This window comes from Nuphar pumila, chromosome 4, assembly GCF_984573655.1.
Source record: "Nuphar pumila chromosome 4, dmNupPumi1.hap1.1, whole genome shotgun sequence".
NCBI lineage: Eukaryota > Viridiplantae > Streptophyta > Magnoliopsida > Nymphaeales > Nymphaeaceae > Nuphar > Nuphar pumila.
In genome coordinates, this window is record NC_143252.1 from 7,494,525 (window position 1) to 7,510,983 (window position 16,459).

General features: G+C 37.0%; 1 protein-coding gene across 1 annotated transcript; it reads right to left on the reverse strand.

The window, feature by feature from the left end:
• Positions 1-1,895: 1,895 nt before the first annotated feature.
• Positions 1,896-16,281, reverse strand: LOC149839225 (dnaJ protein ERDJ3B-like). Its single transcript, XM_090002388.1, has 10 exons — positions 15,972-16,281; positions 15,713-15,861; positions 15,480-15,603; positions 14,338-14,449; positions 14,125-14,241; positions 13,301-13,387; positions 11,481-11,540; positions 11,318-11,395; positions 2,610-2,681; positions 1,896-2,400 (listed from the first exon to the last, which is right to left on the reverse strand). Exons 1-10 carry the CDS (start codon positions 16,040-16,042, stop codon positions 2,242-2,244), a joined length of 1,029 nt encoding a protein of 342 aa, XP_089858514.1. The 5' UTR covers positions 16,043-16,281; the 3' UTR covers positions 1,896-2,241.
• Between the last annotated feature and the right edge of the window lie 178 nt (positions 16,282-16,459).

A 16,459-nucleotide genomic window follows, 5' to 3' on the forward strand; every position in this document is an offset into this window, starting at 1 on the left:
ACTGTGGAGATCAACAGAAGATGGAGGGCAGTTCAGGTGCAGCGACACACTAAAGTGTACAATGTGATTGCACCTGATCTGCCGTCACTCCAGACCATGCTACATCAAATTCTTGGATCAAATGCATCCTTAATCCGAATACATTACCTTGATTTGATCCATTCTCGTCTACATAAATTTTCGTTGAACTGAATCCATTTAATTTGATTTGGTTCATTTGATAAGGATATGGAAGATCCGAAAGAATGGCGGTGATACAAGGCAAAATACAGGGTTTATAGACGTCAATAATTTATTCGTATCTAGTAAATCATGCTGCTTTTTTAGCAATCTATTGACTCTTCATGAATCGAACCCTACATATGTATTACGTGATCTTTACGGTTCGTTATGATAATTAAGCCACGAATCAGAATATCTTCATTAAATACGTAATACAAGCTGTAAAAGCATCCACTCAAAAGATGTGAATTTCTAAATTCCATGGCTATGTACGACTAGTTAATATCTTTTATATATAATAATCATATAGGAAACTTCATAAAAATAGTGTTTTTTTTATGACGAGGGAAAACCCCTTAACCATAACCAGGTCATTTAATAGGCCCGCCTTACTGAAAGGTAAAACTCTGGGTTGAGGACACAACCACCAAGCCTTACGCGCCCCAACCCTGATAAAGCAATGACAGCCCCCATTTGCCAGCTTCAGCTTCACACAGGACGCCGCTAACCACAGTGGTGGTTCATAAAAATGATGTCATCTGTGTACCAGCAGCTGCATCCTTCTGACATAAGTCCATAGACTTAACAGGCAATAAATTTTGTGTTAATATTCCGTGGGACAAGATGCATCCAAAATCTATAATCTTAGGGGCAATATTACACTAAAAAGATGCATACTTCTACTAAGTAAAGGCAATGCCAAATGGCATATTGCTATAGAAGATCTCCACATTTAATTTTTGCATCTTTTTCTATGGTTTTAATATTTTAGTTTGTTTAAATTATTTTACTAATTAACAAGATGTTAGATAAACAGAAACAAAAATTAGACACTATCTGGCTATGCTTACTATACAGACTAAGCAGTTCATGATTGAGGAATGTTTCATGCGAAGCCAAACTAGGGATGGCAGTGGATTGGGGTGAGGGACAAGGTCTCCGCCGCCGTCTCCACCCCCGCCCTGTCTCAAACTCCTGCCTTCCATCCCCACATAGGTTTTGATTTTAACCTCCATCTCCGTTTCATGTCCTCCATCCCTGGTCCAAACAGGGCGAGGCTCTATTTCCCGTCGACCTACTGCCATCCCTAAAGAAGGATCAAGGACGAGGCGGGGCAAGGCAATGCGGGGATCGGGGGCAGGGCAGGAGAAAGCATAAGTGCATCCCCACCTCCATCCCTGGTCCAAACGGGGCGAGGCAGGGCAGGGCCTCATTCCCCCCGGTCCACTGCCATCCCGAAGCCAAACTTGTCATTTAAGGTTGAAGCTTTATTTGGAAGGCAAGCATAGAGAAGCTAAAAAGCGCTAAGATCAGTCTTAACCTGCCAGTGAGGCAGTTTATTCTGTGAAGCCTAGATCAAGGCAGGCACCACACCACCAAACCAGATTCAACACTAATGATCTGTATGAGATTTGATTGATAGATCCAGTTTTAACTATTTTTAGTGAATTGTTGAATGGAATGGAATGAAATAGCAATAATTCTGAGAGCATGGTTCTTGTTTCGCCTTTAATGAATCTGCCAATTCTTCTCAATTCCAACCAAACAATCCAGGAGGGAAATAATTGTTTCTCCTCCAAGTGGTCATGGTGCCAAAACAGCAACATGGATGTGAAGAGTAATGAAGAGATAAACAAGCAACCAGTTTCACAAGTGAAAGGCAATTACATAAACCTAAGAAGCAGATCAGTATACATGGAATAACCAAATAATTATAGTATCATGTGGGTGTCAACAAGTTCTATCATCAAATTAGAATTTTGCATGAACCCCATGCATCAACAAGGAAAGCTGTGCTAACAAAGGAAGAATTAGGCATCTCAAATTTGCACAATGGAATTTTGTACTTCTCTTTGTTTTCTAATCAGCAAAACCAGGAAGGCCACAACTGGAAGGGACTATACAGTTATTAAAGCAATCTCACCCCTTCAACAAAATTGGTATTTGTGAAACCAAATGGATGCACTTTCCTACATCCTCAGGCATGGTACAGTGTGGGAGTAATTCAGGACTCTATGTCTAGGAAAGAATTGCCTTAATCTTTGCCTTCTGGTCCTCCGTAAGTGAAGTTGGGAAAAGAACCTCATAGCTTACATACAAATCTCCTTTCTTTGAGCTCATATGCAAAGGCATGCCTTCCCCTTTGAACCTCCTGACCTCTTTCGGTCTGGTTATTCCCTGAAATATTTTCCACAAAAACTTTGTAAATAAAATTAATTGAGTTCCAAGTCAGGAAGACGTTTTCCAAGAGGCCCAGAAGGGCTCTGCACACACGGATAGGTGAGTCAGCTTAAAGCATTCAAGCCCATGGTTTGAAATTTGAATGAAAGCAAGGACTAAAATAGCAGAGCATGCTAAATAACAACTGTAACTAGAGATTTGCTCACCTTTGTTCCAATTTCCACCGGGTGTCCATCCAAGTGTTTGATGGTCTTCTCGAAGCCAACAAGAGCTTGGAGCTGAACAACATGCCAAGAACCAAGAACCCAAGTCAGAGAACAAAACAAACCAGAGTACCATGAAACTAGCAGAAGAATATGCAAGAAGCAAATGAACAAGTACAAAACATCGTGTGAGAATTATCCAATGTATTATATGCAATTTTAAAGGTGGATGAGACTAAAAGCAACAGTTTGTAATTGTATAGTTCAAGTGGCTAATATACGAAGTAACAAAACTAACTGCATGCCTCACACACCACAAAATCCTATTCAACTATACTGCTTATTCAATAGAGCAGATCAATGATATACCTTGAAGTGAGCACTAGATGATGAATACATTCAAAAATTCCGTAAGGAATGACAACAAAAGAGCAAATCATCAGTTTGTTTATTTTGTATGCATTTTATCCGTCTTTTGTTTCTATTATAACTTTTATTTCTATTACATATACAAGTCTAGTTATTAACTTCTTTTTTTAAGAAAAAAAGTAAATGCATTTAGCAAGATGAGACTAAAAGCAACAGTTTGTAATTGTATAGTTCAAGTGGCTAATATACGAAGTAACAAAACTAACTGCATGCCTCACACACCACGAAATCCTATTCAACTATACTGCTTATTCAATAGAGCAGATCAATGATATACCTTGAAGTGAGCACTAGATGATGAATACATTCAAAAATTCCGTAAGGAATGACAACAAAAGAGCAAATCATCAGTTTGTTTATTTTGTATGCATTTTATCCGTCTTTTGTTTCTATTATAACTTTTATTTCTATTACACATACAAGTCTAGTTATTAACTTCTTTTTTTAAGAAAAAAAGTAAATGCATTTAGCAAGCTGAACGGTTCCATAAGCTACGTTAGAGCCATTTGTATATAGATTATAATATTATTTAGGCATGCATGAAACACGCTTCTATGAGGCATTCACCAGCATTGTAGAATAAACCCCAAAAAGATATACAGAGATAAACAGTCATTGGAACTGTAGCATGTAATTGTTTAAAATTTGAAGGGCCGAATGCGTTAATTTTTTATCCTAGTTTAAGGGGTTTGATCCATGTAATTAACAGGATTTAATCTAGTGGGACATTTGAAATATGTTTTTGAAAAGATAAGGGCCGTTTGTCCCTTATTGATACTAGGTGTTTATTTGTCTAAATGCAACAAGGGAGAGAGTTTAGCAATTTCCCTGGATAAACAAGTGAGAAGCTGGATGTCATTTCATTATTTGTGTAGTTTCTTGCTTTCATGATCCTCTATTCACAACGCGGTGACCTTTTTGTTTTGTTTACATCAAAAGAGATGAAAGTGCAGGAGACCAGTGATGTCTGCCATGTGCATAACTTTTATTTTTATGTTTGGGTTATAGCATAGTTGGAGGAAACGGATGAGAATGTTTGTTAAACAATTAACCCATTATTGCTGTTAACAAGCTGAAGCTTATTGCCCTACCATCCAAAGCCAATCTGAGATGTAAGATTTGAATCAGTACTTGATGGACGTGTAGTTGGTTGCTTCATACGGTCTATTAATTTTGTACATTCCTCAGCTGTCACAACTGTTTCAATGGCCTTGATGGACATGTAGCTGGTTGCTTCATACGGTCTATTAATTTTGTACATTCCTTAGAGGTCACAACTGTTTCAATGGCCATTGTTATGTTTTAGTATAATGGCTGTTTGTCCTCCTAACAATGCCCAACTTACATTTCACATGGGCCTAGTATAATGGGGATGCCCAAAGGGGCATATGCAAAACGATGGAAAACTTTAGGGGATACTTGTCCGTAAGTATGCCAGAGGGGGCTATTTATCTCTATGTAATAAGTTAGGGCATTATAAGTAAATTTCCCTTTGGTCCATGCCATGCATATTGCAAATGGTTGCCATAAACCAGTGATGCAAGTATGGTGTTGACCAGAGCTTCAGATAACCAAAAGAAACTCGATTTTTTTCAAGGATGTTTAAGGAAAAACAATCAATGCATGAAGTGCAGCAAATACTCGGGAGAGCAAAGAGAAAATGAACAAATTGTGAATAAAATATCATCAAACAGTGTAGTACAACTCATCAAACATAAAGAAACTGCTATATTTATTGTAAGAAACAAATAATTCATACTTAACTGTTTCAAGTCATTAAAGAGAAACCACGTGGACTGTTAAAATATGTATATATAAATATATATATACATATACTTATATATATACATGCGTATATATATAAGTATATTTATAATTCAAATACCCGAAAGGAGTATTTGTGTAATTCCCATGTATTTTTTTACTTCTTACTTTTTCTTTTTTCTTTTTGTTTCTCTTTTTCTTTTCTTTTTACTTTTCCATTTTCTTTTTCTTTTTATTGTAAGAGGACCACTAGGGGCCCCACCTTCTAGTCGTTGGGGCCCCTATGACCGTTGGGGCTCCCAACGACTAGAAGGGAGCCCCTATGTGGTCCCTTCCTCTACTTTTTCTCCTCTATAAAAAGAGGACCCTTCCTCTTGCATTGTAATGGGTTTTTTCACCCTCTTCTTTCTTTCTTCAATAATATTCAACTTATGACTTTTAGTCATTTTTCCCTTTAGTGGGTTTTGTATACACTTTTAGTGTTTGTGTTCTTGGCTCTTGGCATCACTCTTCTAAAAGAGTGGTTTGCTTTATTGGTGCATCCGCCCTTTTCATTACATGGTATCAAAGCGAGGTTGGTGATCGGGCTTCTCTTCTTTTTGGTGTCTTGGGACGTGTGCCTCTCAAGCTTTTGAAGAAAGGAAGGTTATTCGGTACCTATGGAGCACGAATCTAAAGTAGAGCTCTCTTTTAAGCTCAATGGATCCAATTACCTTATGTGGGCCTCCGCTATGGAAAATCATCTAAGAGGTAAGAAACTTTTGGGTTTTGTTATGGGAACTACTCCCAAACCCTCTCTTGTTCTCACTAAAATTGAAAGTGGGATTGAAAAAGCTTTAGATTGCGATGAGCGCATCAAAGCTATTAATGACCGTCAATCCAAAGTTGAGGATTGGAAAAGTAACCCATGCAAAAATCTTGGCATGGTTTATGAACAATGTTGACCTCAAAAATTGTGCCAACATTGCTAAGTTTAGAAGAGCCAATGAGGCATGGTTCTTTCTTAAAGGTATCTATACCCAAAAGGATCTAGCTAAACTATTTTTTTGTCAAAAAAAAATTCGTTCTACTAGACAAGCGGATATGAGTGTCTGTGATTACTTTAGTTCTTTAACCCCTCTTTGGGATGAGCTTGTTATTCTTGAGCCCAAATGGGTGGCTCCAGAAGATATTGAGTTAAGAAGAGAACAAATTGAAAATGAGCATTTCTTCCAATTCCTCTATAGTCTTCGGTCGGAATTTGAACAAGTTAGGGCATCCCTTCTCCATAGAAGTAAAGCCTTACCCATTGAAGACGCTCTTGCCGAAGTATGCCAAGAAGAAACTCGTTTTGGCATAAGTATTAAGAGTGATGAAATTTTGGCCGTTACTAGGCCAGACTCAAATGTAAAAGCATATAGACCTCCCCACTTTAACAAAAATAATGGATATAGAAAGGGAGTGATTTGTCACTATTGTAATGAACTGGGACATATCAAGCCGGTTTGCCCAAAGCTTAAAGGAAAAGTGGCCGCGGTTGGAGAAAATTCTCCAAAGAAGGAAGAAAAAAGTGTCAAAGAAGGAGATATCAAAAAAGCTCTTAACCATATCTCCGAAGTTCTCCAACATCTTCTCAAGACTTCTTCATCTTCAACATTAGGAGCCGCCGTCGCCTATTCTTCGCCACCTCCAGGTATGTGGATACTAGACTCCAGTGCTTCTTTTCATATGACATCTCATAAAAACTCTCTTTCTAATGTTTTTTTCGAACCCATATCTTCTTATGTTTCAATGGCCGATGGGACATCTTTAAAAATTGAAAGTATTGGAACACTTGATTTTAAAACTTCTCAAAACTTTTTCGTTCCTAAAGTAAGAGTCATTCCAAAAATTAATCTAAATCTTTTTTCCGTTTCCCAAATCACCGATCATGGATGTCAAGTTTTTTTCTCACCTAAAGATTGCACCGTGCAGGATCTCCAGTCAGGGAAGTTGATTGAGCAAGGCCATAGAAAGGGTGATCTTTATTTTATGGACTTTTTGACTCTTCGATCGAAGTCATTTTGTAATCTTATAAAGGATAAAAGTATTGGAGTTTGGCATGAGAGACTTGGTCATCCAAATTTTGTAAAGATGTCTCTTTTTCCTTTTTTTGAACAATACTTGTAAAGTCAAACACATGACTTGTAAAGATTGCATTTTTGGGAAATCTAAAGCTATTCCATTTCCTCAAAAAAATTATGTCACCACTCGGCCTTTTGAACTTGTTCATTCCGATGTATGGGGACCTTCCCCTATTTTATCTAAAGGAGGCTTTTCATACTATGTGGTCTTTATTGATGATTTCACTCGATTTACATGGATTTACTTCTTAAGTCACAAATCCGAAGTTTTCTCCTTTTTTTAAATATTTTCATGCAATGGTTAAAAATCAATTTTTAGGAAACCTATCCATTCTTAGATCCGATTCGGGAGGCGAATATATGTCCAATGAATTTCAAATATACTTGAAAGAAAATGGTATTTGTCATCAACGTTCTTGTCCAAACACTCCACAACAAAATGGTCTTGCGGAAAGAAAGCATACACATAATAGAAACCACAAGAACTTTATTAATTTCAAAGAACATTCCAAAATCCTTTTGGGCTGAAGCAGTTCTAACCTCAACATATCTTATCAATAGAACCCCTTCATCTTCTTTGAAAAATCTTTCTACATTTGAAAAACTTTACAATATGCCTCCCGATTATAAAAGACTAAGAATTTTCGGGTGTAAATGCTTTGTTCTAACTCACAAAAATGATAAACTTTCTTCAAGGGCAATTGAATGTATTTTCTTAGGATATGGCGAAAAACAAAAAGGCTATCGATGTTTTGACTTATTCAAAAACAAACTTTATATCTCAAAAGATGTCACGTTCTTAGAAGAAGAAAATGGTTTTTCGCATAAACTAAATAAAAATATTGATTACTCCTTTTTATTTGACTTGTTACCTCAAGAAAAGGTTATAAATGATCATGTTGAATCTAGTGAAACTCTCATAGAGGATCATTTTGAACCTCCAAATGATGGGCAACGTGACCAACATGAAAATTTAAAAGAAAATATACAAAGTCAAACACAAGTTTACTCTAGAAGGAATGAAAGTAATCCTCCTTGTGCCCTTGAAAAATTCTCTCAAAACGAGTCAATTGAAGAATCCTCTCAAAGAAGATCAAATCGTATTTCTAAAATACCAAATAGATTTGTATCTTATGATTCTTTTTCTCCAAATTTTCAAGCATGTTTGCTAGCCCTTCACTCATTCCATGAACCATCTCATTATAATGATGCTAAACAATATGCTTATTGGAATGAAGCAATGAAACTTGAACTTAATGCACTTAAAAAGGCACAAACTTGGGAAATTATTGATCATCCTAATGGCAAGAAACCCATTGGATGTAGATGGGTTTTCAAAGTAAAATCTAAGAGTGATAGCTAGGTTAGTAGCCAAAGGATATGCCCAAGAATATGGGGTGGATTATAACGAAACTTTTGCCCCAGTTGCTCGAATGACTAGTGTTCGAGCTCTTATTGCAATAGCCTCTATTAAAAAATGGCCAATTTTTCAACTTGACGTTAAAAACGCCTTTTTAAATAGAAATCTGAGTGAAGAAGTTTATATAGAACCACCTCCTGACATAAATTTAAATGGTAAAATTTTGAAATTGAAGAAGGCCTTATATGGTCTTAAGCAAGCTCCTAAAGCTTGGTATGACAAGTTTAGCAATGTACTAATCAATTTGGGATTTATTTCTTGTTATACTGGCACTTTTTTTTATTAAGAAAACAGGTGACTCCATTGTTATTCTACTTCTGTATGTTGATGATATGATCATCACCGAAAGTGACAAAAAGGGAGTAAATGAAGTTAAGGTCATGTTATAGAAAACTTTTGATATGTCTGACCTTGGATTTTTTAGATAATTTTTAGGTATTGAAGTGGCATACTCTATGCGAGGATATATTCTATCTTAAATGAAATTAGCAGCAGATATCTGTACCAAGTCAGGAGTATCTGATGAAAAGAAAGTGAAAACTCCTGAAGTTATTAATGCAAAGTTGAGACTTGAGGATGGCGTTCTACTTGAGGATCCCACTCCCTATCGGCAATTGATTGGATCCCTTACTTATCCATCACCCGTTCAGATATTGCTCATGCGATTCACATTGCAAGTCAATTTCAGCATGCTCCTACTACAGTTCACATGGCGGTCGTGATGCGAGTTGTGTGATACATCAAGAATACCATTTCCAAAGGGTTTTTCTTATCCTCTTCTTCATCTCTTGAATTAACTGCTTTTACTGATGCAGATTGGGGAGGAAATCCCAACGATCGTATCTCAACTACTGGTTTTTGCATTTTCCTAGGTGAATCCTTATTTCGTGGAGATGTAAGAAGCAGCAAAAAGTCTCTCTATCATCCACTGAAGCCGAATATCGGGCCATGGCAATGACAACTATGAAAATTATGTGGCTTAGAAGTCTCCACTGTGACATGGGCGTCCTCATTTCTTCCTCTACCAAGATGTGTTGTGATAACAAGAACGCAATTTACATTGCAAGCAACCATACATTTCACGAGCGCACCAAGCATATTGAAATGGATTGTCACTATATTCGAGATGAATTTCTCAAATGAACAATCACACTACCATATGTCACTTCAGAATATCAGTTGGCGGATTTCTTCACCAAAGCGCTTCCAACTCCGCGTTTTTTGTTTCTCCTTTGCAAACTTTCGGTCTTCTCCCCGTAAAGTTTGAGGAGGCATGCTAAAATATGCATATATAAATATATATATATATACATATACTTATATATATGCATGCGTATATATATAAGTATATATACATGCATATATATAAGTATATATATATTTATAATTCAAATATCCGAAAGGGTTATTTGTGCAATTCCCATGTATTTTTTTACTTTTTCTTTTTTCTTTTTGTTTCTCTTTTTCTTTTCTTTTTACTTTTCCTTTTTCTTTTTCTTTTTATTGTAAGAGGACCACTAGGGGACCCACCTTCTAGTCGTTGGGGCCCCGACGGTCATAAATACGACCGTTGGGGCTCCCAACGACTAGAAGGGAGCCCCTATGTGGTCCCTTCCTCTACTTTTTCTCCTCTATAAAAAGAGGACTCTTCCTCTTGCATTGTAATGAGTTTTTCACCCTCTTCTTTCTTTCTTCAATAATATTCAACTTATGACTTTTAGTTATTTTTCCCTTTAGTGGGTTTTGTATACACTTTTAGTGTTTGTGTTCTTGGCTCTTGGCATCACTCTTCTAAAAGAGTGGTTTGCTTTATTGGTGCTTCCGCCATTTTCATTGCAGTGGACAACCTCACCAAGCCTGATCAAAGAACACATTTCAAGTGTTGGTTCCATCACAATGAGAGTTCCAAATACAAGTTCATTCTAGCAAAATAGAAATTAGATTAAAGGATTCTTTCTTTACACTCTACTACTATCACATTCTTCAAGCTTAATATAGAGAACCATTGTCTATATTATTTATTGGGACTGAGCTCGTTTAAAAAGGATCATTTTCTTACACTCTACTATAACATTCTTCAAGCTTAATATAGAGAACCATTGTCTATATTATTTATTGGGACTGAGTTCGTCGATTTAAAACTCACCAAGGTGGGTTTAAATTTTCACAAGCCTATGGTTTAAAGAAAAGTTCTTTTCATGTACGAGCAGGATACCAGCAAAACCTTAAGAATGTGTTGTGACTTGGTTAATCTTAAAATAAGACAACCATTGTCAAAGGAATTACATATTTCATGAAAACCAGCCCTTAAAGTCTGGGATGCACACAGAAAAAATATATAAAAAAAACAAAGATAAAAGTATACAGAAGTTCTTCCAATTGGAAGGTCTACACTCTATAATAAGGAGGAACAAGCACAAATTTCGTAGATACATTTGTAGCTTAAAAGCTATGTGTCAAAAAAAACAGAGGTGGTAAACCACTAAATGTGCATTTGTACTTGTGTTTCCATGTCTGTATGTGTGTGTGAAAACAGAAGCCTGATGCTGCAAGAAATGGTTTCAAATATTCAATCACTAACACTAACCTTGACATTTGGAAAGTGAGTCCCTTGAAGAGTTAAGTAGTTAACTGCATTTAATGTTTCTCATTAACAAGGCTGCTCGCATTTTTCAAGTTCTTCCAGTTTCAAGTAATTCTTGACACCTAATTATAATACCACGCAGTGGCAATAGCCATGGCATGACTGGTTTACCAACAATTAGACCAAACTTGACAAAAGGTGGATCTTCTTGGTTCATTTTTACTTCAATAATGCAGGTACAAGTACATGAGTTGGCATGTTTTAGGCTTTTTAGCTATTCGCACCAAATCAATTGAGTTAGCACCCTTTATTAAATGCTTCCTGACTTCAATCCTTTTTTACATTGTGACTATAGCTGCTGTAGCAAGGGAGGGAATAAGAACAAAGGAGGCCAACAGAAAAATGAACTTACCAGGGTGATAGTGACAGTCATATGCAGGTCATTGCCTTCCCTTCTGAAACGATCATGTGGTGAAGTTTGAATCCTAAACTGTAGACACAAACAAGAGAAAATTGTCATGCAATCAGTGAAGCACAGTCATATACCAGCAGGCAGATAAGTAAAAAAAACTGACCTTAAGGTCACCAACTTCACCATCTATTATAGGCTCACCATCCTCGTAAAAGACAATCTCCTGCAAGAAACCAAGTGCACCCAATCATTAGTAGCTCGATATGGTAACAGAAACCAAGATAGGACAAGTTTGCAGTCGCAAAACCAGAAATTTCAGCAAAACCTTAATTTAGAGAAATTAAGGACAGAAAGTTGTATAAGATTTCTTTTCTTTTGTTTTCCCCCCTTAATAACACCCAATGGTGCCCAAATCTGAGACCCATCAGCTAAGGTAGTGCAACTTCACCAATCCAACTATCACATTCAACAGAGATGATTAAATGTCTAGAATGAGGAATACAGAATCAATAAGGAGAAAGGCAACCAACTAAGACAATAGCTTTAACATAGGTGGTTGATACACAATAAGCAAACTTAAGAAAGGTGAAAATGAATATTATGTTAAAAAATGGCAACTTTATAACTTATTTGATGCACTCTTCATGTACCTTAAGAATGTCAAGATAAGAAAGACTTTCTGTTTGTCTCATGACCTATCATGAAATAAGAACAAACTATCTAGCTTAGGTTTTGTGAGCTTCATGCATTTTAACATGGTTTTCTGACAATGAAAGGTCAGTATTGTATTGTTTCTTAGGCAGTGACAGGAAACCATTACACTGATAAGAATGATGCCTCCCTACCTTAACTACTTTCTATCACATAGATGTAACTGAGTTTGCTATTCTCCTCGTCCTGTCCTCAATATTTCCAAGTTCAATCTCTTTATTCCACCATGTAAACTTTTTTTACCACCTTTAATGACAACATATCATCCTTCCAAATATCAATGCCATCCACACCGACCATGTCCCAAAATAAGTTTGGATGCACGAAGATCATTTAGCAAGCAAACAGAAAGTTTTGAGAATCTGAATTGTCTAAAAAGACTTGCAAGCACAGAGAACAGTTGCACTCAAAATCATAGTAAAGAGGCCAAAACAATAAGCAGGACAGGACGATTTTGGGCCTAACATTTAAGCACATGATGTAGGGATCTATCCAGTTGGATTTATCTACCCAAGATGCTGTGTGTACCATAAGTTGCAAAGTTTAATGCCTGGATCACACCATTCTAGATCTGAGAAAAAATAGAACCCGACATGGCCCAAAAAGACTAGCCTCAGCCTAATCATCCAATGGTGTTGGTTAACAGCCTACTTTGGGAATAACTCACGCATGCATTGACATTTTTTTCTAATCCCTCAGTAAATTTGTTATCTCAGCCCTATTTATGATTTTCAATGTCTCTTATATAGGTTTCATTCACATTTTACCAATTGTATTCTTGTATTTCCTTTCTTTCCTAAGGGTAAAGTCGATGTATGAACAGTCCTGAATTTTTTTTTCGTTTTCTTTTGGACTTATAACACATATTCCAGACCAGTTCTGTCTTTCTGCCTCACTCTTATTCACACTCAAGGCTCTCCTTTTTTTATAAGATTTACATTGTTGACCACAAAAATATAAGCATCCAGGAAAACTAATACAAGCAGGACAAATCTTAAAAGAAGCTTGTTTTCTTTGTTTTTGGTGTTGCTGCTGTTGTGTGTGTGTATATATATATATATATATATATATAGAGAGAGAGAGAGAGAGTATACAGCAACCAAATATATAGATTTGAAATCAAAGACCTTCACTATAGTACAAGTAGATCGGGGATATTCAATCATATGACATAACTTTGCATATCATCACATATTATCATGAGAGAAACCAAACAATTTTTCTTTCTAACAGAAGTAACAAATTACCAAAGCATCCAGCAACAAAACTTACTTGTCCATCTTGCATTCCCTTTTCAATATCAACAGTGATGAAATATCCTTCACGCTCATATTTTACATTCGGGCACTGTTCACAAACCTAAGGGGATAAACATTTATCAATCTCTGATCAAGGCACTCTGTGTTATTTTACAAACTTAAAGCCATGATCAAAGCAGATGTAAAGTTAAAAAGTAAACAAAATGAAATCCCAAGTGTCTGTGTACACATGCTGAAACACGAACAACCAAAACAAATTTACTCAGCAAGTGTCTGCCAGTATTAATATACAATCTTTCCAATCAGCAGCATGCTGAATCCTATTACAAATACATGATACACTTAGCTGCCCTGAAGAAAACAGAAAATCAGCCATTAATTTAGTAGGATATCTTCCCCCTCTTAGGACAGGTCCTAGATTTTTGAGTTCTCATTATTATTTAGGATTCTTCTAAGAGAGGCCAACATTCAGAATCTCAAAAGTCTGATACATGAAAACATATGACTCAACAAAGATCCACAGGTGCTGGGAAAGTTGACTAGCTTTGGTGAGTAATTCATGTTTCTGATTTCCAGACAATGTTTTTAACAGAAGACTTAAAGCAAACAAGGTCAAGTCCTGTTTTGAATCCAACTATTAGACAGCTAGTGCAAGAAATTGGAGGCAAAGAGAAAGGCAGCTACTTTTGGCTTATCAGGAAGGGTTGAAAATTCAAAGTTAAAAACTAAAATTAGCTATAATACATATGATTAGCCAACCAGACACTGACATTCATAGCTATTTCAAAAGAATTAATGTTAGCCATTTCTAAAGAACATAGTAGGGAAATTATGTACCTGCTCTGTGATCTGCTGGAACATTCCAGGACCAATTTGTTTGTGATAGACCTCATTTCTACAGTTACATTGCCTTTTACCAGGGGCTGGTTTCAACACATTCTTTTCTCTCCAAACCTGAAAAGATTAGAAGTGCAAGTAATGTCAGTGGTAAGAGATTTAGAAACTTAAAGGATCAATTATATACCAGGATTTTAAAAGGATCTAGCATACCTTTAATGTGCCTCCCATGTACAAATCTTCAAGGGTTGCATGCAATTCAACAACCACATCATCCCCTTTCACAATCTTCTCTTCCTCCTCGGTCATTCCACCCCCAAAGAATCTAAAAGAAGTAGCACAGAAAGTCTGTCAGGAGAATGTTGAAAGTTTCATGAACTGACTATTTGGGTCAATAGGGGCAGGACACAATCTGGTCATACTCAGGTTTAAATATGATGGACCATACGAGTCAAGGCAAGAATCCTGAGGAGCAAGTTAGCAACCAATATTCTGAAGTCACGACAGGATACAAGAGGAGGACCTAGTTCAATTTGGTCATTCATTCTGACTCCTCTCAAGTCTCTAAACATAACATAAGGTACGGCAGTTACCTTAGCAAAACAAAACACTAATAGTGCATGCAAAAAACTCACAAAAGACAGAATACAACTGAAAAAACAAGATCCCCTTATTATTTATATTCATCCTTAAATCCAGACCACCATGGCGCGAAGTAAATAGTATAGTCCTAAGTTTCTGATGCAGAACAAATTGAAAATAATCATATCGTTCTTTGGAGAATCTCCATTCTCAAGCTTCTTTACGTTCTTTGGGGCAAGGGTTAAATAATTGGATGGTTCTAGCAGAATCAGTATTCTACATCTCCATCCTAATCAAACTTCTTTATGTTCTTTGGCGCGAGGGTTAACTAATCAGATGGTTCCTTAATTGAAATTTAATGGAATTTCTGTTTTCTCTATTGATTCCTACCACAACCTGCAACGTTTCCAAGCTTTCAAACCAAACCTGTTTCAGTGATATGTTACTTTAAGCAACAAAGAATTCATTTATCCATCGATAATGATTTTTGGCCCAAGAACCAAACTCTTCCAAGCACGCAGCAAAATAGTTTTTATTACTTTCTGATTTAGTGTGCTTGTTTTGGTCCCTCCAGGAAGATACACGGTAAACAAGAGTTGAATGTTTCTAGTGTTTGGCTAAGAGTAAATTGGTGCTAATTTTGCATATTCCTCTAATATAGTCGCAAATAATTCTCAAAAACAACCAATCACTTTCACGATATCCAACCAAGATTTAGAATGGAAGAAAAATTATGCATCTGGGTATTCCATTTTCAGAAAAGTGTGACTTACTGGCTAAATATGTCTTGAAAGTTCGACGCACCCCTTCCTCCGCCAGCTGCACTTTGTTTCAAGCCCTCCTCACCATACCTATCATAGATTTCCCTCTTCTCGCGATCCGTTAGGACCTCATATGCTGGTAACTCATCAACGATAAAAACCAATCAGCCATCAGCAGATCCCAATTTTCACCGACCCACTCACATCAAACTAATCCAACCAAAATAACTAATAACCACAACTACCATTACTAATCTCGGCGAATCTCTTGTTAGCCTCTTCATTCCCCGGATTCTTGTCGGGATGGTACTTCAAAGCAAGTTTGCGGTATGCACGCTTAATTTGCTCCTCCGATGCGCCACGAGGAACTTGCAGCACGTCGTAGTAACTCTTCCTGCACAATTCAACCCTTCCAATCACACCCTAGCCCTAGAAAAATAGTCGAAATCGCAAAACCAAAACCAATGAAATCCAAACAAAAAATCAACCAAACAAAACTCTTACCCCGCAAACGAAGAAAACGTAAACGCTAAAACGAATAGGAATAACGCGACAAGGGGATTCAAAACCCCCATTGTTTAACTCCAAGAGAGAAGTCGCAATTCTGATACAGAATCCGCAGCGAATGGAGAGAAGCTAACAAGGAAACTGAAGAAGAAAGAAGATCACTACGTAGATTTAGGGTTTACGGAATGCGATCAAGCGACCTATCGATGGATCGATCGATCAATAAATAACATAATTGCGAGATTGCAAGATTTAGGATTTTTCTCAGCTTCTAGCTTCCTTCGATTTGCAGAGAGACAGAGAGAATGGGAAGGGTACGGTGGATCGGGTTTATATACTGGCTCTGGTCCAGGGAAAGGGGCGCGGCCTCTCTCTTTGTAGACGTGGATTCCTTCAAATCTAGCCAATGGGAAGGACGGACTTTGTTATGGAGACCAATGATACATCGCCACGTGTACCGAAAAGACGGGGCTCCCCAAAACTAT